This window comes from Chlamydotis macqueenii, chromosome 4 (assembly GCF_036417535.1).
Source record: "Chlamydotis macqueenii isolate bChlMac1 chromosome 4, bChlMac1.mat, whole genome shotgun sequence".
Lineage (NCBI taxonomy): Eukaryota > Metazoa > Chordata > Aves > Otidiformes > Otididae > Chlamydotis > Chlamydotis macqueenii.
The window spans coordinates 76,431,295-76,454,449 of record NC_141559.1 but is presented as its reverse complement, the minus strand read 5'-3'; the positions used below and the strand labels follow the sequence as shown (position 1 = coordinate 76,454,449).

Sequence of the window (23,155 nt, the reverse complement as noted above, 5' to 3'; positions counted from 1 at the left end):
ATGGATTCATTGCCTGGTGTGCAACGAGTCAATGATCACACACTCAGGAGAAACACTGCTCATTTACTTCAGGTTTGCACAAGCCTGGGTGTTCGCTGGTTTCCCACAAATAAAGCACCCCAAGCGGGACTCTCTGCAGTACATTTATACATAAAATATTAACATATTCAACTTTCTAATAGATACGCATTGTTATTCCATTAAATGATTGGTCAGAGTCTCCTCACCTAGCACGTGAATTAGTACACATGCTCAGTCCTGGTACTGCGCCTACTTCTGTTGAGTCAGTGATACGATTTGGGTGAGCCGGTGGTCGTGGTGGCCCCCGCCGGAATTACCTTTCCCCTCGTTTCTTCAATAGTTTGGCAACGTGCACAAAGCGTTCTTAAACCGTCCTGATTAAATGTCCTCCTCAAGGTTTAATTGCTCCGACGTCCTTGGGTAAAGGATACTGAATGTTTGTTCTTTGAATTAGAGATGATTGTCCTCTATATGTCAGCTTCCCATATACAAAGAACATCCTGACTAAATTAACGTTAGCGAAGTTTCAGAGTTAGTCTTCACCCAGGAGGTACACGGGGGTCTGCAAAAATCCGCAGAGGTCTTCAGCACTTTGTCCCTGCACTCTTACTTCGCTCCTTCCACTGCAAAAGAGCTTTGGGTAATGAGAAGCTGCTTTTCTAAAGTTTCATGCCACAAGGGTGGAGTTATTTACCTCGGGATTTGCAGACCCAAGTCCGTGCCCCTAAAGGCAACCAAATCCTGAGGGGCCTGGCCTCAGCCGTTCAACTCCTGCCCGCCCCTGCGCGGCGCCATGACGTAACACCCCCCCCCATCGCGCGCACTACACTTCCCAGCACGCCTCGCGCGGCAGCGCGCTCCCGCGGGGGCTCATCGGCCACGGGCGGTGGCTGTCCCCGCCCCCCCGTAGGGCGCCTTTCTGATTGGTGGACGCCTTCCGAATGCCGCTTCCTCATTCGCAGGCCGGGGCTGCCGTTGGAATTTGAAATCCTGTGGCGGCGGCAACGACGACGGCGCTGCCGGGTGGTGGTTGTAGCTGCGGGGGAGCTTGTGCCTGTCGGGTCCCGCACACCGCCTCATCCGAGCGCCCTGCGGGCTCGCACCTGGGCCCCGTCGGCAGGTGAGGGGCATGGGGGTGCTGGGGATCGTCTGCGGGCTGCCCCGCTGAGGGTGGGTGGGGGAGGGCTGAGGAGGGGTTTGGGGACCCCCTTGTGAGCTTGGGGTGGGGTGCGGGGAGTGGGGGGGAGCGAAGCGAACAAAGTCGGGGACCCCCATGTGAGCTTGGGATGGTGTGGGGCTGGGGGGGAGAGCAGGCTTGGGGACCCCTGTGTGAGCTTGGGGGTGGTGTGGGGTTGGGGGGGGAGGGCGAACAAGCTCGGGGTTCCTCTCTGGGAGCTTGAGGGGACAGGCTTGGGGGTGGTGTGGGGCTGGGGGGAGGCCCTCTCGAGGGGTTTCGGGGCACTTTTGTGAGTTTAGGACTGAACAACTCGGCGGGAGCTTCTGTGAGTTTGGGGACGAAGCGGAGCTGCGAACTTCGGGGTAGCGGGGGGTAGGCTCGGGGGTGATGAGGCTGGAGCTCAGCCCCCCCCACCCCCCCACTTTCATGAGTTCGGGGATGAGACGGGACTCGAGAGGACGTTGGGAGCATCTCTATGCGTTTTGAGGGCGATATGGGGCTGGCAGGGACACGGGGTCGCCTCTCGGGACACACACACACACACACACAGAATATACGTGGGGCCAGTGGAGGGCCCCCCGCTGCCTTTGAGGTGGGTGATGTGGCGCTCGTGTGGCCTAGGGTGACTCAGGAGTGAGGGGGCCCACCCGCGTGAATTGGGGGGGCGGGGTGCGGGTTGAGAGGTGGGAAGGTTGGCGTTTGTTTTTTTTTTTTATTATTTTTTTTTTTTTCTTCCCGGCCTTGCTGGTCCTCTTCTCCCCAGCCCAGCACAGCCCCCACCACCGGTTCCCGCCCCGGCGGCTGCTCCGGGAGTGGAAGGGCCCTGCCTCGGCATCTGCCCCCTCCCAAGCTTGGTTTTGGGGTTTTTGTTTGTTTGGTTTTTTTTGGCTGAAACTACTGCGAAGAATTTGCCTTCCTCCAATGGTCTGCTGAGAGCTGGGTGACTTCTGTAGTCAGGGGAAGGTCGTGATTATGAAGGAGTCGATTAAGCTGAAAAGTGTTTATTTGTTCTGAATGGAGATATTCGCACTAAAAATACATATAGCAGTTAGCTCTGTGTCAGTTTGTATGGGAATATTCAGAGCACATAGTAAGTTACTCTGTCTGTGAGCAAGCTTAGCTGCTGGAGGAGTTCAGAAGGATAATTAAGTAGAAACATTCCATCTTTGCCCTGCATGTTCAGTGGCTTTTTTCAGCGTTTGAGACCACATTGGTGTTTTGGATGCTGTGCGCTGGTGATCATTAAACAACAGGTCGTTGCCGTGAAGCCCTTAATTTACAAGTGATAGGTACCAGAGGTTTAATTATCTGATATAGCTGATCTTATGTTCATTCTCAAATACAGAATGTCAGATTACTGCTTGTGCCTGGATAAATATTCTTCTAAAATGTGGATTAGTTTCATTTTTGTAAACTCTGTCCATAGTGGGGAAAACTTGGTGCCTTTCACCCTACCTGCTTGCGTGCATTGGACACTGACCAACTTAAACAAAAAGATGTGTTTAATAAAGCCTCCCTTTCACCTTATCACAGCTACTAGCTAATGAACTTGTGAAATATAATTTAGATCAAATCTTGGTTGCAAATATTTTAAATAGATGCTGAATTGCTTTTAATGATTTAATCCTAGAAAAGAGTTTGATTTTTAGATTTAATGTCTAAAATACTGATCAAATGTGGCGTATGTAGTGTCAATTTATTGGGTATTTTGATGATCTGAATGTGGTTTAGCCATGGTGCATGAGTAGCTCCATGACAAACCTGGGGAAGTCTTCAAACAAACCTCCCTTGCTTATGAGGCTTCTTTTAGAAGGTGTTGCCAACTTGTTTATGTCCTAGGCTTCGTTTTTAAAGTAATTACAGTAAATGGCTACAGTCTGTAAAGATCCACTTGATCTGTTGTCTCACTTTCAGTTTGGAATGAAGGAAAGCAATGACGTTTACTTCAAGTTCTACAAGTTGTTAATGTAAAAATACTTTATGTGTAAAATAACTTGAGCTAAAGTATGAATATAATGAAGAATAAAGAAGGAATGAAGATGGCTAACACAGGCATGCTTTGCTTGCCGTGGCTTCTGTAGCCATTGTTTGCATTCCATTGCTGATTAAAAGTGCTATTGTTGGGCTTGCAGACAAAGCAGCTGAGTTCAGCGGAGAGTATGAAATGTGTGTAGGGACTTAAATACATAAATTTAAATGCATAAGGGAAATAAAGTTGAAAACATAATTTTAAATTTTCAGTAGGAGTGCTCTTGTTACCTCTGTGACAATGGAGACAATCATTTAGAGTCTTCCTCAGCTGATTTTCAGGATTAATCTTGACTGCATGATGGAGAATGGAGGAATAAGAGAAGGATTAGCTGTTTGGTCAAGATCATTTGGAATGGTTATCCATTGCAGAAAGCCAACATCTCCACTTGATGATACCGATTAACTGCTCTTCTCAGGGTTCAGCCTTCATGGACAGTGGTTATGCCTAGATCTTGCTTAACATACCTTCTTTGTTCTGGTCCTTTTTTTTTTTTGTCTGTTTCTGTTTTAGAGAAACAGCAGTAGCATCACTAAGTATTAATGTTAAACCTTTAAGAACAGTGGAGGCTTCAATGGGAATAAAAGGTAGGCAGAGTTCAAGTACCCATAATGTACTGGCTTGCCTGGGATACTTGAAATGTGTCCTTTCTCCATTTCAGATGTATTTTCATACTTAATCTTAGATGTGATGCAAGCTTTAGTTTCAAGTCCTTCACAGTTGAAATACTGGTAAGATCAGCCTATATGGTCTGCAATATTTAAGAAATACCTTTTTAATTACATTTTTTCACATTTGTATACCAATAACATCTATGCTGTGGAGGATTCTTAAGTACTACATGTCTTACAAGAGCAGCATGTGCTCAGACAGTGCAGGGAGAAGCTGAATAATGTTTTTCAGGACTCTGATCCTAAACACACCCCAACTAACTGAATTTGGTTTTGCTGTTTGCTGCTGTACAATGTAGTAATGAAACCATGTGAATAAATGAAATTGTCATCAGCCCCTTGCAAAAGCTGTAATTTTGCTTAGCTAAATGCCCTATTACAAGAGACATGACTGTAAGTCACTGCTGACTTTAAGGGGTTGGGAATGAAGAAACTTGCAAATGACAGAGCTCCCTTTGGAGAATAGGCAGTTTAATTAGTAAGGTTATAATGTTAAATGTGGAAAGTGTAATATCAACAGTTAACCTCCTAGACCCCTAACAAAAGCGGAGGGGCTGTGCAGTGCTTTTAGTCTTCTGAAATCTAAGTTTTCATATGAAGATTTTCAATACTTTTAAAACTTCTGAAGCTGTTAGTATTTGCTAGCCAGTGCCAGACTTCCAACTTATTTGATTATCTGAAAGCGCATCTGGCTGACCACGCCCTCTCATTCATGCTGCGATGTTGTATGTGTTGATGTTGTAGAATGAGTCTGCAGATTTTAAATGCAGAAAATGGAGAAAACGGAGGAAACGTCAGTGATGATCTGACAGTGGAAGACTGTAGCTTTTTCTTCGCACCACCAGAACCTACAGGGAGACCTTCTATTCTACGCCTGTCCCAGAAAGAAAACTTGCCACCAAAAAGTCTGTCAAAAGCTATGAAGGTAAACTTTTATTTTTGTATTGATTACATTCTTTTGCCTTTTATGATCTCTGCTACTGAATGCATATGCTGTTTGGGGTTAGAAAATATTGTGGTGTTCATGTTCTTCCTTTTTCCTCCCTCCCTGCCCTTCTTAAAGGTAACCTTTCAAACTCCTCTAAGAGATCCTCAGACTCGAAAAATCTTAAGTCCTACTATGACTGACAAACTTGAGACTACTTTCACACTTGATGATTGCAGCGAAGTCTTGGCAGATGATTTTTTATCTACACTTGTCCATGCTGAGTAAGTAATGTATTCACTACTAGTAGTATTACAATGTGGGACAGACTCAAGTTGATTTTTTTTTTTCCCCAATTATAAACCTGCATAGTGAAAATGTAACTTTGTCTTTTATAACAGGATGTAAACTGCACAAAAGGACCAAAATTAATGCTGACTTTGCATGAACTCTTTCAAAGATAATGTCATTACTTTTAAGAAAATTTTATTTTGGTTGTAGTATTGAATACTGATTGAATACTGTAATATAAATGATTTGATATGGATAAATTTTTTAGAAGAAGAGTCACACTAGGCACAGAATACAGAACTGCTTCCTGTAGTAAGGTTTTCATGTGAGACTACAGCTATTCTGAAGCTAATCCTTACGGCTAAGCCTTGAAATTTCTTCTCTTATATGTTAAATACAGTTTTAGATTTTCTCCTTGAGAAAAATCTTCTGAAGGGTTAGCTTGAATTGACACCGTGAGTCAATGAGTATTAAGAGTAAAGAAAATGTGGCAACCCAAAGTGAATATATCATCAATCCCAAGTACAAACAAGTTTGTGTGCCTTTATAGTCTAGCAGCCTGGGTCTCAAAGTGGCTTATGGTAGCTGCCTACAGAAGAGCACAGAGTTTGCGGTGTTCCAGTTTGGGGGTTTACAACTCTCCTTTACTAGAAATATTGTTATGATGGTATAACAGTGTTATTTAATAAGCCTCAATGTATATTTGTGTTACTGACTATTTCAGCCCCTTTTTAAACTTGTATAAACATCTCACATCTGTAATTCCCAGTGATAAGAATCTCAGATCTTAGCTTTTGTCTTCTGCAAGGAAATACACTGTTTTGCTTGTTTTTAACTACCCAGTACTTTATTTAACCCCTATCCTTCTTTTTGGGAAGGAGAGAAGGGAGAAAGGTGGGAATAACTACATGTTCTTTAAATGTGTAGATTTGCTTCACTTGTTAACTTGCATGTATGCTGTTGTTTAGAAAAGCACTTCTGAGCTAGCTACCACAATTTTTAAACTACTTAACTGCAGTTATGTCCCAAACTTATTGCTTGCCTGATTAAGTAGAGATTTGGTACATATAAGGCTCAAGTGAATTAAAAGGGCTAGCACCAAATTGGTCTTGATATGCAATTATGCCCTAACTAAAACATTACTTTTTCTATATATGTCCTTTCTACTTTTAAAATCTAAGCACCTGTTTATAGCAAATAAGCTAAAGGACTGGGTGTTGCTGAAGAGACTAGTCAAAAGTCACACCCAAGTAATTCAAGTTTCAAGACGGTGTCTCGCTCTTGACTGGCATTTATTAGGTTAAGCACTGAAGGAGAATGGGAGGGGCCTGAGTAGTTGAACAAGCCTGGGGCTGAACTGTTGCGGGGAAGAGGCACTCAAACCGGGTGAGAAGGACTTCCTGAACTCTTATCTCCCGCCTTTGCTTTCGGGTTTATCAAAGTGGTGTTTTCAGTGAGTGTCTTTTAATCGTGTTCTGTTCTATAGCAGATATGGATGGCACATAGAAATAATAACTTTATGAAGGGACAAAACAATGGGAGGAAATCCTGTTCCAGGAAGTAATGGCTTAACTCTCTGTAGTCTGAGGCTAAGCCTCAAAAGTTGAGTAGAGTTTGGGGAAAAAAAGTGGGTAGCAATAACTTGTAGAACACCCAGCAGTACTGAGTACACAAACTCTTTAACCTGTTTCTTCTTCTAGAGAATCTTATATTTCTCTTACTGGAGGAGTATTTTCTTGTCTACCGCTTTGCTCTTCAGATTTGCTGTTGCTGGAGTTTAGAGTGCCTGAAGTCCAGGTTCTGTTTTGATGTGCTAGCCCTCATAGATGAAATGATGTGCATACTTCTGGGGGAAAAATATTGGCTGAATTGACCAGACAAAGTAACTACTGGAATGGGACAACCTGAATCAGTTTGGTTCTAGAGTTGTGAGTCTGTCATGACTTGTAGATGAATCTACATGAAGATGTAGATGTACTACTAGTTGTGCCTGTGTTTGAGCTGCTTATTGTGAATAACTCCTCCTAAGCAATGTATCTTTCACTGTGTAGTGACATGAAAATGTCTGTATGCTCCAGTGAGTAGGGTAGTCTCCAGTGATGACTGTTATAAGGCAACATAGCTGTGTAGAACGGATGACCTAAGAATACTGACTAGTCTAAAGGATTGATCTCCCTGTAGTTTATGTATACCAGAGCTCATAACTTCTGACTCTAGATGGCAATTGAATTCTTGCTGTTGTGATATTATTTTACTGCCAGCCACCTGTGTCAGAAAAAATCAGATTACTCTGAGCATATAAAGCCACTTGTGCAAATGTCTTTCTAAAGATGATTTAAAATAATCTCTTAAAAAATAGCTATAGTGTGTGTGACCTGACTTTTTTTTTTTAATGCAGCACATGTCAACAAAAGACTGAACCTGAAGCAGATAATACAGTGATAAATACACAAATGCCAGAGAAGGTCAGTGCGGCTCCTTACCCAGATGATGAGATGCCAGTGAAGAGTCGAGGTTCCTACAATCTTGATTTTGATAACTTAAATGACATCAATCCCTTTCAAAGTTCAGCGCAGTTGCAGCATTCTCCTGGAAATCTGCACAAGTCTCCAGTAAGAGCATCTAGCAGCCCTGAGAAAACGTCTGAAAAAAGTAATGATTCTCTTCGGGATGATGCAGCTTCTTTTGCTTCAACCACAGCAAGTATAGAGTACACGAGTGAAGAGGAGAAGACTCTTTTCTCTGGAAAAGAATCTATATTGAGAGAGCTGGAGTCTAATAAATCCAAGCTGCCCCCTAAGCAAGCCATCAGTGACTCTGTGCAGGATGTGAAGTCTGCTTCCACAGATGTGAGCCAAATTGGTAACTCAGTGGGATCAGCAGAAGTACTTACACCTCCTGTACAGTTATCTGGTGACTTAGGTCTCGGGGGTTCTGATGTAAGTAGTTCTTCTGAAACTGGAGAATCAAAGCTTCAGAATATTTCAGTAGCAGCAAAAGCCTCTGTAGAAGAGTCAAAGCCTGTGGAAGAGCTGTCTGTCTCCAAAGGGGAACCTACAGAAAAGCCTGATGTCACCAAGGCTGGACCAGTAAAACTGGAATTTGACTTCAATAATACCACTGCTAGAAAGCCACCTCCTAAGAAACTAGGTAAAAGAACTGGAATTAAGCCACCTTCAAAAAAAAATCCTATTACCAAAATGAAAACAGAGAATTCTGAAGTACAAAATAAAAGTAATGTGGAAGATGAAATCCCTGTTCCCAAAGCATCTTATAAGTTTGACTGGGACAAACTTGATGATCCAAACTTTAATCCGTTTGGAGGAGGCTCTAAAGTTTCCAGCTCACCCAAGTGTTCTGAACCCAGCCCTCAGAAAGTTCACCTGCAAGAGAAACAGGATAGCATGCCCTCAAGAAGGGAGCCTCTCCTAGTGGAGCAGGGTAACAGACCAAGTACCTGTGAAACCCTTGAGAAAAGAGAACCCAAAAGTTGGTAAGTAAATATGTAGCTGAATGTAGAAGCACCTTGAATTCATGTGAGGAAAAGATAGTTAAATGGTATCTCTAAGGAGCTGATTCCTGCCTCCTTGACTGCCTCCCTCCAAAGTTGGCCAAGTCTGTTGCACGTTGTAACCTTTAACACAATATGTTGCAATAGAAAAGATCTCCTTGGGGAAACCATCCTGAGATGGCTAGCTCTGGGCAAAAGGTATGCTTAAATCTAGAGGAATGGGAGGCAACAGATTTATATGGGAAGAGTAGCTTGATCAAGAGGCTCTTTCCCCACTCCTCCAAGATTAAAGTAGGATGCGGAGAATCGAGTGACTGCTGCTGTCTTTCAGGAAACAGGTAAGTAGGCAGCAGTGTTGCACATGCAGCGTGTGAAGGCACTAGGCAATTCTGTTCTATGCTTAATGTCCTGGCTGAGCTCTGAGGTGCTGTTTCTTCCTTGCATATTCTTGGTATCTGAATGCTATCTACAATGAAAATGCCTGTCACTAAAGTGGCATTTTTTTTCCACCATGTAAAACTTCATATTTGAGAATAAGAAATGTTGTGTTGTCCTTCCAAAAAAGTAGCTATTAAAGTGTCAGTGTTACTATAGATAGCCAGATGCTTGCCAGAACTAGACTGGCACAAGATGTTCATTTGACAGTTTGTTCTCCTGCTCTGTGTGTAATGTGATCAGCTACTGTTTACTGAGGTGAAATGTTAAATTTGTGCTGTCAGCAGTATTGAAAGTATTGGACTTCTCTAACGAAGTTCTGTGCTTTACACCAATAATCACTGCATTACTTTGGAAAGAGTAGCAGGCTGCCTCTAATTCTGTTTAAGAATTAATTAAACAATAAGTGTATCTTTAAAATAATAATGAGCTAAAATGGAAAGAAGAGAACAGTGTTAAGTAAATAGTAATAAGTGATGCTGCTGTGACTTTCTGCTTCCCAGATAACACTACTTCTGATGGAGGGAGAGCTTTCTGTTGTTAAAGTTGTCACCAGGCAAGACAGTGGCTTTTACGTCCCTACCGTCCTTGAAGTTTCCTGTACTGTGGCAGTAGAAACTCTTCAGAGGCTTACTTTGTCCAGTACTTCATTATATGTGATAATACAGAATTCAGAACTGTCTTTATGACACAATTTTTCTTTTTTCTTTTTTTTTTTTCCTTTAGGGAAGACAGCAAACAGAGTATGGTAGAAGACAAGCCAGGAGTTGGAGCAGAAGCTAAACTTCCAGGAGAGATAGCCATGGTAAGGTATAGGAAAGATAGCCAGTTCTTACCAAGTTGTTCCGTGAAACAGAGTTCTTTGATTTAACCTTGTCAAACCCATCTGTGATATTTTGTCTGAGAGCTAGTATTTTTGTGCATCTTCAGCAACTCTAGATGCAGGCTTGTCTTTTGGCTGCCTCTAATGTTACCTTCAAATTGGAACCTTGGTATTTAGTATCTTTTTTGATCGAGTCACATATAAGGACAAACATAAGGGTGTGGACTTTAAAGTGACTCCTGTATAATATGAGCTGTACTTGGTGTTGGTAGTTTAGTTTCTATGCCTGTGAACTCTTCATTTATTATGCTGTCTGCCCAGCTAGTCTATGATAAAACAATTTGATCGTTATTGTGATTTTCATTGCATTTAAATAATTATTTTAACAGTAAAAAGGAGTGTGTTTTTTTTCATCAGGAGAAGCAAATGAGCCCATCTAAAGTGTCTCCAGCTAATGTCACTTCTCAAGATAAGTTGTTTTCCGCTGACAGTGGAAAAAAGTCAATGTCTGCAGAAGAAATTAAATCTGGTTCCCACAGAACTGACATAACAGCAGATGAGGAGGCAGCTACCACTGAACCTGAAGAGCTCTTCAGACCGTCATCAGAAGGTAATGATATTTCTTTAGAACAGACTGAAAAGATATTGCTACAATAACCTCTGTGTATATATCTCTACTTCAGTTTTGAAGTTGATTCTAGTTTTTCTTTCTCTCACTTTGCCCTTCTGAAAGGACTGTAAAACCTACAATGACTAGCAGTAACTAAGCATATTTCTAGCTTTCTCTGGATTAAGCTAAATTCAAAAAAGCTGACTATTAGCATTCAACTGCCTGGAAGGATGACATTTAGACTGGTACAGAAACAATCTTTTTAGACTTTCAGTGGCAGCTTTCTGTGCTGAAAAAATGCTCACTTAAAATAACTTCCAGTATGAAGGACTTCCTAAATTGAAAGCAGTAGAGCTATGCAACTGTAGATTATTGCAGGCCTTAGCACTACTTGAATGCTGATTTCATATTGTGGTGTGGATAGTCTTTCTGCACTTGCATGCCTGTCCTGAAAACCTACCATATAAATAACTGACTTAACCACCTGGAAGGGTTATTCCTTGCAGGGGCACTGTGGAAGGATGATCAAATGTCTTGACTGCAGTGCAGTCTGTCACTTACATCAGTTCCACTCAAGTATTAAGGTATTGAGAAATGGCAATAATTTCATTGTTAAATCTGAGCTGTGTGCTAATTTTAATGGTGAGATTGCCAATCTTTGTTTTGTGGGGCATTGTATAAAATAGAATATCGTGAGTGTGCTTGACACTTTAACTGTGTCAAATTCTACATATTCTTATAGGTATGTGGGGACAAATGGAAGCTGTAAGTTCATTTAGCTTAGAAATCTGTGTGATTTAAAAATTTTATTTTTTCTGGTCCAGGTAGAAATACAATATTTTGAGCAGATGAAAAACTAGAGCTCATGAGATGGGAGCAGGGATTTGTTTGCTTTATCCACATACTTATTTGTTTCTGTCTGTGGGTGCTGCACTGTAAGACAATATGACAATATTGCATCTTCACTGTATCATTTCCTTCTTTTCCAGTTTTAGGAATGGGCATAGAAATAGACTATCTGGAACAATTTGGGACTTCATCAGTAAGTATAACACTGAAATGTTTTGTTTGCCACCCTGGTAGAGGGGAGAGGAAAGGAAAATGAAACTGTCAAGCCTTAAATGTTTTCATGAAATAGCTTACATTTGAACTTGCCTACAGAAATATAGGTTGTATTCCAAAGGAATGTGTCTACAAGGCTGGGCAGGGGTTGGTGGTGGAAGGAAATGTAATTATAAGCAATTCTGCTAAAGATCAGTGGTCTTATGCTTTCAGTTAGCAAAGGTGCTATTTTTCTTTAATAGTGGTGAAGCAGAGATGGGTGACGTTTCACCTCTGCTTGCCAAAACTGCAAGAACATAATGCTTTAGAACTGCAGGCTCATTGTGTTGAGAGTATTTTTTTTTCTAAGCTCTTTTGTTTTATGGGCAGTTCCAGGAAATCTGTCTCTAAATTGGGCATGTCATGTTTTAATCAGTTCAGCTTAGTTATTCTTTCTCCTACTTTGGTCCAGAGTAGTAGCAACTCTTGAAGTTGTTTTTTGATGATGCTGTGTTTGTCCTTTGTTGTATAAGCAAAGACAGAGAAGGACATGCACTGCTCGTTCAACTAACAGTACTATCCTCCCCTTCCAGTGTCTTCTGCTGGTTTTGAATAGTTCATAAATTTGCCCTTTTGGTTCTGTCTGAACAGATTGAGTTAACTTGTTATTACATAAGGACTTAAGCATGTGGGCACTGAGTTCTCTTATGTAATTTTTCTCCTGAGAACAGTGCTCTGGCCACTGAGGAATAGGCTCACCCTCTCTCTAGAGAATTATTTATGTACATGTGTGGGATGTGTGTGTTAAGCCATGAAGCAGCATATCTGCCAATTTATGCCTCTTCCCCTCAGTTCAAAGAGTCTGCCTTGAGGAAACAGTCGCTGTATTTGAAGTTTGACCCTCTGTTGAGGGACAGTCCAAGAAAACCAGTTTCTGGTACTATTGGAACAAATATGAATATCATGACAGCTCCGCTTCAGCCTGGGTAGGTATTGACTTAGTCTAGACTGTAGTATGTAGCTTTACCAAGATAGGCAGAGCTTGAATATGATAGTGTGTATTTGTTCATTTTTAGTCCTGTTGCTGAGTTAAGTAAATTGCTTGAGGAAGCTGAAAAGCCTGCACTGAGTCTTCAAAAAGAAGAAAAACCAAAAGGACTAGATCTTCTGGGAACATTTACAACTCCTGTAAGGGTGTCTGGAATGGTATCGGGTTTCATGTTGATACTTTGGGAAGGGGATTGGCTAGGTTCTGGACTTAAGACTTATGCAGATATTCTGAGGATTGCAGAGTACTTAATGCTTATTTAAACATCTTAAAAAAAAACCAACAGATTGGATGCTCACTGATATGAAAGTTAAACTTTTAGATGGACTTCATTTTCTTAAGTATTAAAGGTCTTTTTGGTGGAAACTGGTGGCATTGCACACGGCCTAGGAGAATTTGAGCTGGCATTAAGAGTGCTTGATTAAAGCAATCTCTTTCATGCAACTGAAGCCACAAAAATAAGACAAGCTTCTATTTTAATTGCACTGCTAGGGTGAAAAGCACTTATTTGATTAAACTTGATGCTCTATAGTCTAAGGGTTATAGCTTGAACAGCCTTTTATGAAGAGATGTGCACACAACAGTTTGTCCTGAAATGGTGCTGTTTTTACTGGTGGGGATAGCGTGGTGTCATCTGTGTTTCTGATAGCTGTAATTGGTGGATAGCAGTTTCTGTTATACCTTAAAGATAACTACATAGTTATGAAAGATATCATGAAGTAAGAAAGTTACAGTAACAGTTATGGAGATATTCTGGATGCTTAAGTGAAATATGTTGACTTAGCATTGAATAATCTGCATGCATCTAATCAGTGGCATGAAAATTAGGAATCTGTTGAAACTCTACCCTTTTTCTTCTCACAGGACACAGCTCCCCTAATTCCAGACTCCATGAGTGGTGGTGATGTTCCTCCACTCCCTTTGGCTGCTTCTGCAAACACTGAAGTGGATGCTATTATAGATGTGCTAAAATATAGCCAAAAAGACATGGATGCAGCTGTTGAACTGGTTAAGAGAGAGGTATGGTGACCCTTCCAAAGCCATGCTTTGCATAGCCTTGAGAATCTATTTTGTTTAGATTGTCTGGTATTGTACTTGGTAATTCTTTTCATCATACTTAATGTAAGCATCTCATCCTGAAAAACTTTCCATGGACTTGATAAGAGTGGTAGGTATAGAACTTGTCAGAGCTAATATCTAAGGAAATATGGTAAACTTCACTGTTAGTCAGGTTCTGCCTTAGAACTGGTCAGTAATAAAAAGCATCTGTTATCAGGTAGAATGGTTAGGCTTAATATCAGTGACCTGACTATTCTTTATTAAACTAGGCAGGAAATACGTGTTCTTGCCAATGGGATGGACTGGTGACTTCTAATACAATTTCCTTAGAACAAGATACAACAGTAATGGCAATTCAATGCAGTGATCTCTTTTTTTTTTTTTTTTGAGGGATGAAGAGGCTGTTGTAGTTTAGCCCCACTCAGGATCTAGCTACACAGTCTCTCACTCCTCTCACCTTCTGAGAGAATAGGGAGAGATAATATAAGAAAAAGGCTTGAGGTTTGAGATAAGGATAGGGAGAGATTCTTAGTTACCATTATGGGCAAAACAGGTTCAACTTGGGGAAAAGTATTTGTTTATTATTAAAACCAAAGCAGGATAATGAGAGAGAACAAATAACTTCCCCCCTCCCCCCACCCCTCCCCTTCCCAGGCTTAACATTATCTCTACCTTCTTCCCCTCTGAGCGGCATGGGGGAGGAGGGAATGGGAGTTAAGGTCAATACACTGCACATTGCAGCCGCTCCTTCCTTGCTGGGGGAAGAACTCCTCGTATTCCTCCCCTGCTCCAGTGTGGGATCCATTGTGTGTGAACTGCTCCAGCGTGGGTCATCTTTTCTGTGGGGTGCAGTCCCTCAGGAATGGCTGCCCCAGCATAGGCCCTCCATGGGCCACAGCCTCCCTCAGGCATCTGCCTGCTGAGATGTGGGGTCCTCCACAGGCTGCAGGTGGATCTCTGCTCCTCTGTGGGCCTCCATGGGCTGCAGGGGGACAGCCTGCCTCACCATGGTCATCACCACAGGCTGCAGGGGAATCTTGGCCAGGAGCAGCATTACTCCTCCCCCTCCTTCTTCACTGACCTTGGCGTCTGAAGCTGTTTCTCTTACAAAAAAAAAAACTTTACAATCAGCTCAGGCAGATGCTTTTCAGATTCTCTTCACATCTCTCCATTTCTTACAGCCTAGAAGTCTCCACTGGACAAAAAGGAAACAACTTCTATCAGCTTCTTACAGAAGCTGCAACTGTAGCCCCCCCACTCACTAAATAAAGCTAACACAGGAGGCACAACAGTATGTTCAACTGAAAAAAAAAAAGTGAGATATGGAGGCTCACTCTGGAGGAGAAAGGAAATAGTTGGTGGGACTTCAAGCATATTCTGTAATTATGTCACTACAGAAATTGCTTTTGAACCCCAATCTTCTTACTGATGCAAGAAGAGTTATGTATCCACCCACCTCAAAAATCTGAGTACTTGATTCAATTATGGCTTCTGGGCTATGTAAGCTTACAAATACTAAATAATATTAAGAGGAGTACTTAAGCATAAATGTCCCTGAAGCTAATTATGTCACTTCAAAATTAACTTAACAAGAAAATGGAGCATTCAGAATTCCTGACTGGCTATACTGCAGGCAGTGAGTTACACTAAGGACACCAAATGAAGATGACCTGTGATTATTTGCTGCTGAAGTTACTCTTTTCCTCTGGAGTACAAAGATACTAGCTTTTCTAGGAGTAAGTCTTGCTTTCTGTCATTTAGGAGGACTCTCTTACCCAGCGTATTGTCTAGTCCAGGTAAACAAGTGCGACTTTGACAGTGCACTGATCTAAATGTACTTTGACAGTGCATTGATCTAAAACGAAGAATTTATATAATAACAGGGGGTAAAGCTTGTAATATCTTAAAATTGGTGCTCTAATCGCTTGTTTCAAACAACTATTTTAAACATGTAGACATAGCTGCAGCAAGACAGGTGTGACTGGATGACTCTAGCTGTGTATCATGTAAATAAAAATGCTTGGAATTACTGTATTAACCTGAAAGGAAGACACACTAAATCTTAAGATTACTTTTTTTGGTGAAACAACTGAAGAGTGAGAGGAGAGGAAAAAACCAAACCTGTGTTCCTTCTGGACAGATACAGGATTTCATGAAAGCATGCTTTTTTAGGTCTACCAAAGCATTTCTGTTGACTTTGCAAATGAATTTTTTTTTAAACTGGATTCCATTTTAATTTACATCTCCATTTTTGCTTTTGTAACACTTATTTCTAGCCTAACTATTGTTAATTCTCTCTTGATACATTATTTTTTCACTTCCTGTCATCTGAAATATTACATTTAAAATGAGTTTACTCTAAAATAAATAAAAAATGTACTACAGTGTACTGCAACTTCGAGGGGAAATCAGCAGTAATCATGTGCTATCCGTTTTTCATGTTTAAAATTCCAGGTGGTTTTATATATTTTGGGCCTCTGTTGTCACTGAAGATCTCCCACAGTGCAGTCAACTACCAGTTTTCTAGTTCTTAGTAGAAACTCAATGACAAAATTAAGTTCATGGAGTTTGCAGAAATCATTTAACAAAGAGTGCTTATACTTAATATTGTTACTGTGAGCTCTGTGGATGTGAAATATGTATGGTTTTCTTAAATGAACTGAGGTGTGTTTACACTTGGAAACGTGGTAGGGGGAGCATTGAGTATTGAATACAAATGACTCCAAACAGCAATTTGATTCTGGTATTTGCTCTTTCCTGTATTAAGATTAGCAGACTTGTGTGGCTTATTTTTTTTCTGCCTTGTAAATAAAAGGGCCATACATATCACTTGAGAGAATATGACTGGCCGAGGAACAATGATCTACATATAGGATGAATTAGAGCAGCCAGGAGATTAGCTGAGTTGGCTCTGATATTGCCATCTGGGAGATACATGATTCCAACTCAATGTTACCAGTTATGTGAAATCTACATATCAATCTACATCTTATTTGACTCAAATTTGTAATGAAACATTTCATTTTGAGTGTTAAGGAGTTACAACTTATCTCTATGTCAAGTTGTAAGTCTACCTAAGCTGCCCTTCAGACTGTTCTGAGTGTTGACTCTTGTATGTCTTCCTATGCAAGAATAAAGGCTTACTTTTTCTCTCAAAGGTTCAAGAGAAACAGTTGGAGACTCAGGAATGGAAAAAGAAGTATGATAAGCTTCATATGGAATACAAGGAAATGGGGTATGAATCTGTCTTGATTTCTGTATCTACATATTTACTCCAGCTGCTTTTTCTAACTTACATTCAATGTTTTTTTTTTCATGTTTTTTAGAAAAATAGTTGCTGAGTTTGAAAGTACAATAACACAAATGATGGGTAAGTTCTGTATTTACACTTTGAATGGCTTGGGGGGTTGACATGGTGTCGTAGTTCAGCACGGATCGGGACCAGACTACACAGTCTCTCCCGCCTCCCAAGAGAATAGGGGGAGATGATCTAAGAAAATGGCTTGAGGTTTGAGATAAGGGCAGGGAGAAATCCTTGAAGTTACCGTTATGGGCAAAACAGACTCGACTTGGGGAAAACTATTCATTTATTACTAAAACTAGCAGGATAATGAGACAGAGAAAACAAAATAACCTCCCCCCACCCCTCCCTCTTCCCGAGCTTAACATTCTCTATCACCTTCCCCCCCCTGCTCCCCCCAGGAGTGGCACAGGAGGGAAGAGGGAATGGGGGTTGCGGTCAGTTCATCATGTGTTGTTTTACGCCACTGCTTCATAGTCAGGGGAAGAACTCCTCACATTCCTCCCCTGCTCCATTGTGGGGTCCCACCCATACGCCACAGTCCTTTGTGAAACTGCTCCGGTGTGGGTCATCTCTTCCACGGGGTGCAGTCCTTCCAGAACAGCTGCTCCAGCGGGCCCTCCATTGGCCACAGCCTCCTTCAGGCATCCACCTCCGCCAGTGTGGGGTCCTTCATGGGCTCCACGTGCATCTCTGCCCCTCTGTGGACCTCCATGGGCTGCAGGGGGACAACCTGCTCCACCATGGTCATCACCATAGGCTGCAGGGGAATCTTGGCCAGGAGAAACTTTACTCCTTTCCCCCTCCTTCTTCACTGACCTTGGCGTCTGCAGCTGTTTCTCTCACAAGAAAAGCTGTTCACAACAGGCAGGCAGATGCCTCTCAGGATCTCTTCACATCACCCATCTCCTCTCCTCTCCACTTCTTGGAGCCGGGCTGGGCTGAGTCGGGCCCAGTCGGCTGCCTGGCGAGAGGCCAGAGGGTGAGGCCTACAAGGCCTGCGCCTTCCCCTCTGCGCCTTTGCCCCGCTCAGCTGCTTCACATCTTCTCTTTTTTTTTTCCTGTTTTCCCCTTCTTAAATATGTTATTGTAGAGGCATTATCACAGAACTTTCTGCTATGAATCAGCCTTGGCCAGCAGTGGGTCTGCCCTAGGCCCTGACAAGTCCACTGAACAAAGGGGAGCAACTTCTAGCAGTTTCATACAGAAGCTGCCACCTTAGGCCCCCCTTCACTAAATAAAACCACAACACATGGTTAGGCTGAGGTTACTAACTGAAATTGGTACTCTTCATTTCTGATGGCATTAGTTTCAAGTATAAGGTTTCAGACAAGGTAGTTAAACTTTTTTATGTGTATTCATACAAATGTCATATCACTTGGTAGGTAGTGATGACTTCCTGTATAAGGTGTGAACACATTTAACTTATTCTCCAGTGGAGTGTGAGCTGTTGGTTTACTAAAACTGGCAGATCCAGTTGTTGGCACCTTGTGTTTAACTGTTTATTATCTGACCTCATTTAAATGATAAGATATCAGTAGGAATTCTTGCTGGACAGATCAAGTCTTTTCTTTAATCAAGTTTATGGCTTCAAAGCTAGGAAGACATTGAATGAAACTCTTATTATGTAGGTACACTTTCCTAGTTCAAAGCTGAATTGCCAAATCTGTGCCTTGCCTAAATTTAGTTCTTTAAGAAGACTGAATATTACATCAGCTGTGTTGTGCTTCTTTAAGCCTGTGGGGAACATAGCTTAGATGTGCTAACAAAAACTTGTTCTGAAAGACTTTGCAATGCTAGTTTGGCTTGTTATCCCAGTCTCCTCCAGATCTTCCAGCTATTGTATGTATTTAATGGAAACGAATATTTTTTGTTTCATTGCTTCTATCACAACACTTGAGGCTTCTGTTATGGTAAGTTTGGGTGTAGCTGGTTGTAGTATTTTGGCTACACTGCAGGAGAAACAGTGCTTTGTGCAAGCACCTTATCAGCCTTCAGTGACCTTAGGGTTGGTATAGCAGATGAAGAGAGTATGGTATCCTGTCAGAGGAGAAGCTACATCATTAAACCCTTTTTTGCTTAGAAGGAAGAATTGAAGGTGTGGGAGTTATCTGTCCATACTATGGAACTAGTTTTATGTTGATGCAATAACAATCATGAGCATAACCCTGTTACTGTGCTTTCTTTAGAGGATGCTCAGAAGCAGAAGGAATTTGCGAAGAAAGAAATGCAGAGGATGGTGGAAGAGAAGCAACAAGTTATTTCAGATCTGAACTCTATGGAGAAATCTTTCTCTGAACTCTTCAAACGATTTGAAAAACAGAAAGAAGTGCTAGAGGGTTACCGCAAAGTAAGATGCTATAATGCAAATAGTATCCTTCCACGATAAATGGAAGGATATTAGTGGAGAGGAAATGATTAATTTCTAGAGCAGCCATTAATTAGCTGGCATAGGCACTACCTGTAAAACCAGGTGTTAAGTTGTTTATTTAAAGATTTTTAAAACTACTGATTTATTGTATTTAGTGGCTGGCTTAAAGTATCATAATAATTTCTCTATTAGAAGCCAAAGTTTCTTCAAACAGAAAAAGGAACTTTCCTGCTGCGTGTGTATCATTTTTCTGTTAATCAGAGACAGATTCTTATGTAGCAACTGCTGCGTAAGGACAGCTTGTTTCCTCTAGGTCATGTTGAATGGATGCTGAAGAGGGTTTGCTATTACAATAGTTTAAGTGGTTTTTCAGCTTAAAAAAAGCCCAACTTGGTAAAATCAGGCCTCACTTCTGTAGCATTTTCAGCAACTGGAGGAATGAAACTAATGAAGAGCATAAGCTCTGGTTTCTTACAGCATGAAATGCGTAAAAATTGATTCAGCTGGTGTTTAAAAAAAGAGCCTTCAGATTTTTTCCCTCAGTTATCTCTTCAGTGTCCTCAGTTTACTCAACCTTAGAACTAGCCTGTTACAAGGTTCATGGTAGTCTAGATTCATAATGTCTGTGTAACAGCTTAAGTTTCTGCTTTACTAACACATCAGGCTTCCTTCATCTTGTGTCCCATCTCTCCACCCTAAATTCAGAAGCCCTTTCCTTGGCACAAAGGTAAAGCATCGTTTGGAAACAGAGTTGCTAAATTCAAGAGCTGGAATTAGTAGGGAGTCTTAGCACTTATTCCAGCTTGCTATAATAGTTAATAAAATGAGATGTCATACTGTCGGTGCCTAACAAAGTAACTTTGTTGCTGTTAATATTGGATTCCCTTACATCAGAGTCCAAAGCCTGAATCCTTTTGTGGATTTCTAGCTGTTCTTAGGACAACTGCAAGCTACGACAAAGCTGATGTTAAAAAACAAAATGCACAAGACTTATTATGACCTTAGTTTCAGTGACCTTTCCCTTGTAGTTAGGAGGAACCTTAGTCCCTATGTAGGTCTGTGGGACTTCAGTTGTTCCAGTTATTTTGATGAGCAAATAGTGGCACTTTGGTGTAGTCAAATAGCCCACTTGTGACGTGGAGACACTTCCATCTGCTAGAACGTAAAAAACTAACAAAGTTTCTCATTCTTGGGACAGAACGAAGAAGCTCTGAAAAAATGTGCTGAAGAATACCTGGCTAGAATTAAAAAAGAGGAGCAGAGATATCAGGCATTAAAGGCACACGCTGAAGAAAAACTGCATCAGTAAGTACCATGTCAAGAAGCCAAGTACTAGGAGTGAAATATATAGTTCTCACAGTTGCTGCAAAATGGCGTTCATTAATGCTAAAACCTGACTTAAAACTTCTTCAGTTTGGTGATTAATCCAGAGTACAAGAACTTCATGTGACTTTATGAATGGTTTTGCTGTGATGTCTGAAGGGGTGTAAATACTGTTTTCCTTTCATTTTAGAGCAAACGAGGAAATTGCCCAGGTACGAAGCAAAGCCAAATCAGAGACTGCAGCACTACAAGCCAGTCTCCGCAAAGAACAAATGAGGATCCAGTCTTTAGAGAGGAGCCTTGAACAAAAGGTTAGTCCAAATGCCACAAGGAGCCTCTTCAAGCTATTGCCTTAGACTAGGTCAAGAACTGCCTTTTACCAGTGTTAGAAATAGCTGTGCTAACTGTGCTGGTGTTGATGGCTGCTGTCCTGGCAGACTTTGGGAAATAGACATTGAAACTTAAGGCACAACTCTGTTATGTCAAGGCTCATCTGTATGTTTAGATTTTTTTTGAGAAAAAGGTTTGTTCCCATAGGTGGATGGGTCATGAATGTGATCAATCCAGGCTACTGTTCAGGAGGTGATCTGAACTACCGAAGGAGATGGCAGTCTAAAACTTAAACATCTCCTGGAGCAGATTCTGGGAATGAATCTTGAGTGACTGTCTGTTTCAGCTTGTTCGTAAACATATTTGTAAACTATTAGCACTAATACAGACTCTCTTGTATTAACTGAACTCTTAGTATTGTTCAGGCCATTAATCCATGTATTTGATTGCTGCATTTCATATTGTTTAGATAAAGTTTTAGAATGTCTCAAAACAACATCGGTTTCCTTTGTTAGAATCCTTCAAAGGAAAAAAACTTTGAGAGTTAAGTTATATTGCTGGAAACGCGTGCTATTAGTTTTACTGCATCATGGCTGTATCTTTGCCAGCACTGAAGACTAAAAAAAATGCTGACACATTCCTGTTGTTAGGGAAGAGTCCCATGTTTGTGTTTAGCATTCAGGCTAAGATTTGTATAGCTGAGGAAACAGTAGTCCTGTAACTAGAGAGATGAGACAAGGCATTTAACACAGAACTAGTTCTGTTTCTGTTATAAATACAGTAACATTTTATGTTAAGAACTTTTACTGAAATGGTTTAACCATACAAGGAATTACACAAACCAGAAACTATTGCCACATGTCAGTAAAAGCATCAAAGCATTGTGCTACAGAGTTGTCTGTCTTGTGGAGATTAAAATCTATAAACTGTCACTAGCATCTTAAATTTCAGTGTATCTTACAAAAAGGCTAAATCTGAAAAGTCTTACTTTCTGACATCAGTTGGTCTCAACATATTATGGGAAAGTCTGTGGAAGCAGAGACAATATAGTGGATTCTGGCTCGTTTCCTGAGGCCCTTAAAGGGTGCCTTGTGACCTTCTACAAAATAGACTCGGCTTTAGAGTAAATTTGCATGAGTCACTAGTGTGTAAAATGGATGTTCTATTCCACGTGTTGGCAAACATGACTTGTTGCAACTTGGCTCACTACATGGATGCAGTGTAGTTTAGGCATACCTGAAACTTACTGCTTTATTTTTCTGTCTCCAACAGACTAAAGAAAACGATGAACTAACAAAAATCTGTGACGACTTGATCTTGAAGATGGAAAAAATTTGATAGCTTATCTGTCTTGTAAATATGTTTAGTCTTTCTGGTTTCCTGTCTTGTGTGTTCACTCACTCTTTTAATTATGTATGTGAGGAAAAAATAAAAGTCTTGATTTGCTGTTGTCTTGCATACTGTTGGCTGTATCTTTTGTAGGAAATGTCAATAAACTGACTAGTTCATGAATACTTAATTCAGTTGCTGCTTCCTGTAGGTAGCAATGTCTTGCACAACATTTTCACATGTCACTGAGAGGAAAAACTTTGAGTCATCTTACTCCTTTTCTCTGTGTATGAACACCTAGCCTCTGTACTCATGACCTGGGTTGGCATGGGTGATGTCTCTCTATTTTGTACTTCCTGCTCTCTCACTTAAATCAAAACACTCCAGAGTTCCAAGACTGTAATAAAACTTGACCTGTCACAAATGCTATAAAGTAAAAACTGAAAGCTTAAGTACATGTCCTGTCACCAGCCACCTGACGTGCCTCCTTGCTGTTGCTGTGAACCTGTAGAGGACTTACTAAATATCTGCTGTAAACTAAACCAATTACTAAACTTGAAAGTGTATAATAAAAACATATTACATAGTTTGTTTATTTTCAAACAGTAGGTGGAAGAAGGGATGACATGGTGAGTCTTAAAATTAGCTATTAAAAAAATGTGGAACTTCAGTGTTTTGCTTTTTTTTTTGCCTTTTTTTTTTTTTTTTTTTCCTCTCTCCAGACAACCTAAGCGTACTGAATAGCAGGACAGCTTGCTTGCTACTCTATCTCCGTTATTTTTTCATGTCACAGTTTATCTGATGCTATTCACTTTCCGGTCAGCAAGTTGTATGGAAAGCCCTGAGAGCTGTAGCCTGCA

At 41.0% G+C, this 23,155-nt stretch overlaps 1 protein-coding gene across 2 annotated transcripts; it reads left to right on the top strand.

Moving 5' to 3' along the window:
* Positions 1 to 1,061: 1,061 nt before the first annotated feature.
* Positions 1,062 to 22,424, top strand: TACC3 (transforming acidic coiled-coil containing protein 3). Of its 2 annotated transcripts, XM_086746359.1 has the most exons (16): positions 1,063 to 1,141; positions 4,643 to 4,823; positions 4,962 to 5,107; positions 7,513 to 8,607; positions 9,787 to 9,865; positions 10,301 to 10,493; positions 11,483 to 11,535; positions 12,387 to 12,520; positions 12,611 to 12,722; positions 13,447 to 13,602; positions 16,800 to 16,876; positions 16,968 to 17,011; positions 19,132 to 19,292; positions 20,512 to 20,618; positions 20,827 to 20,947; positions 22,239 to 22,424. In XM_086746359.1, exons 2-16 carry the CDS (start codon positions 4,644 to 4,646, stop codon positions 22,302 to 22,304), a joined length of 2,724 nt encoding a protein of 907 aa, XP_086602485.1. In that variant the 5' UTR covers positions 1,063 to 1,141; position 4,643; the 3' UTR covers positions 22,305 to 22,424. The 2 variants fall into 2 exon arrangements, with proteins under 2 accessions (XP_086602486.1, XP_086602485.1); XM_086746360.1 differs by lacking the exons at positions 12,387 to 12,520; positions 12,611 to 12,722 and having other exon boundaries at positions 1,062 to 1,141.
* The last annotated feature ends 731 nt before the right edge of the window (positions 22,425 to 23,155 follow it).

Bases quoted from the DNA above. Each gene is read 5' to 3' on its own strand.
- TACC3 (XM_086746359.1), top strand. From the start codon at position 4,644: ATGAGTCTGCAGATTTTAAATGCAGAAAATGGAGAAAACGGAGGAAAC. The intron at 4,824-4,961 runs GTAAACTTTTAT...CCCTTCTTAAAG, and splicing joins GTCTGTCAAAAGCTATGAAG to GTAACCTTTCAAACTCCTCT. The intron at 12,521-12,610 runs GTAGGTATTGAC...GTTCATTTTTAG, and splicing joins ACAGCTCCGCTTCAGCCTGG to TCCTGTTGCTGAGTTAAGTA.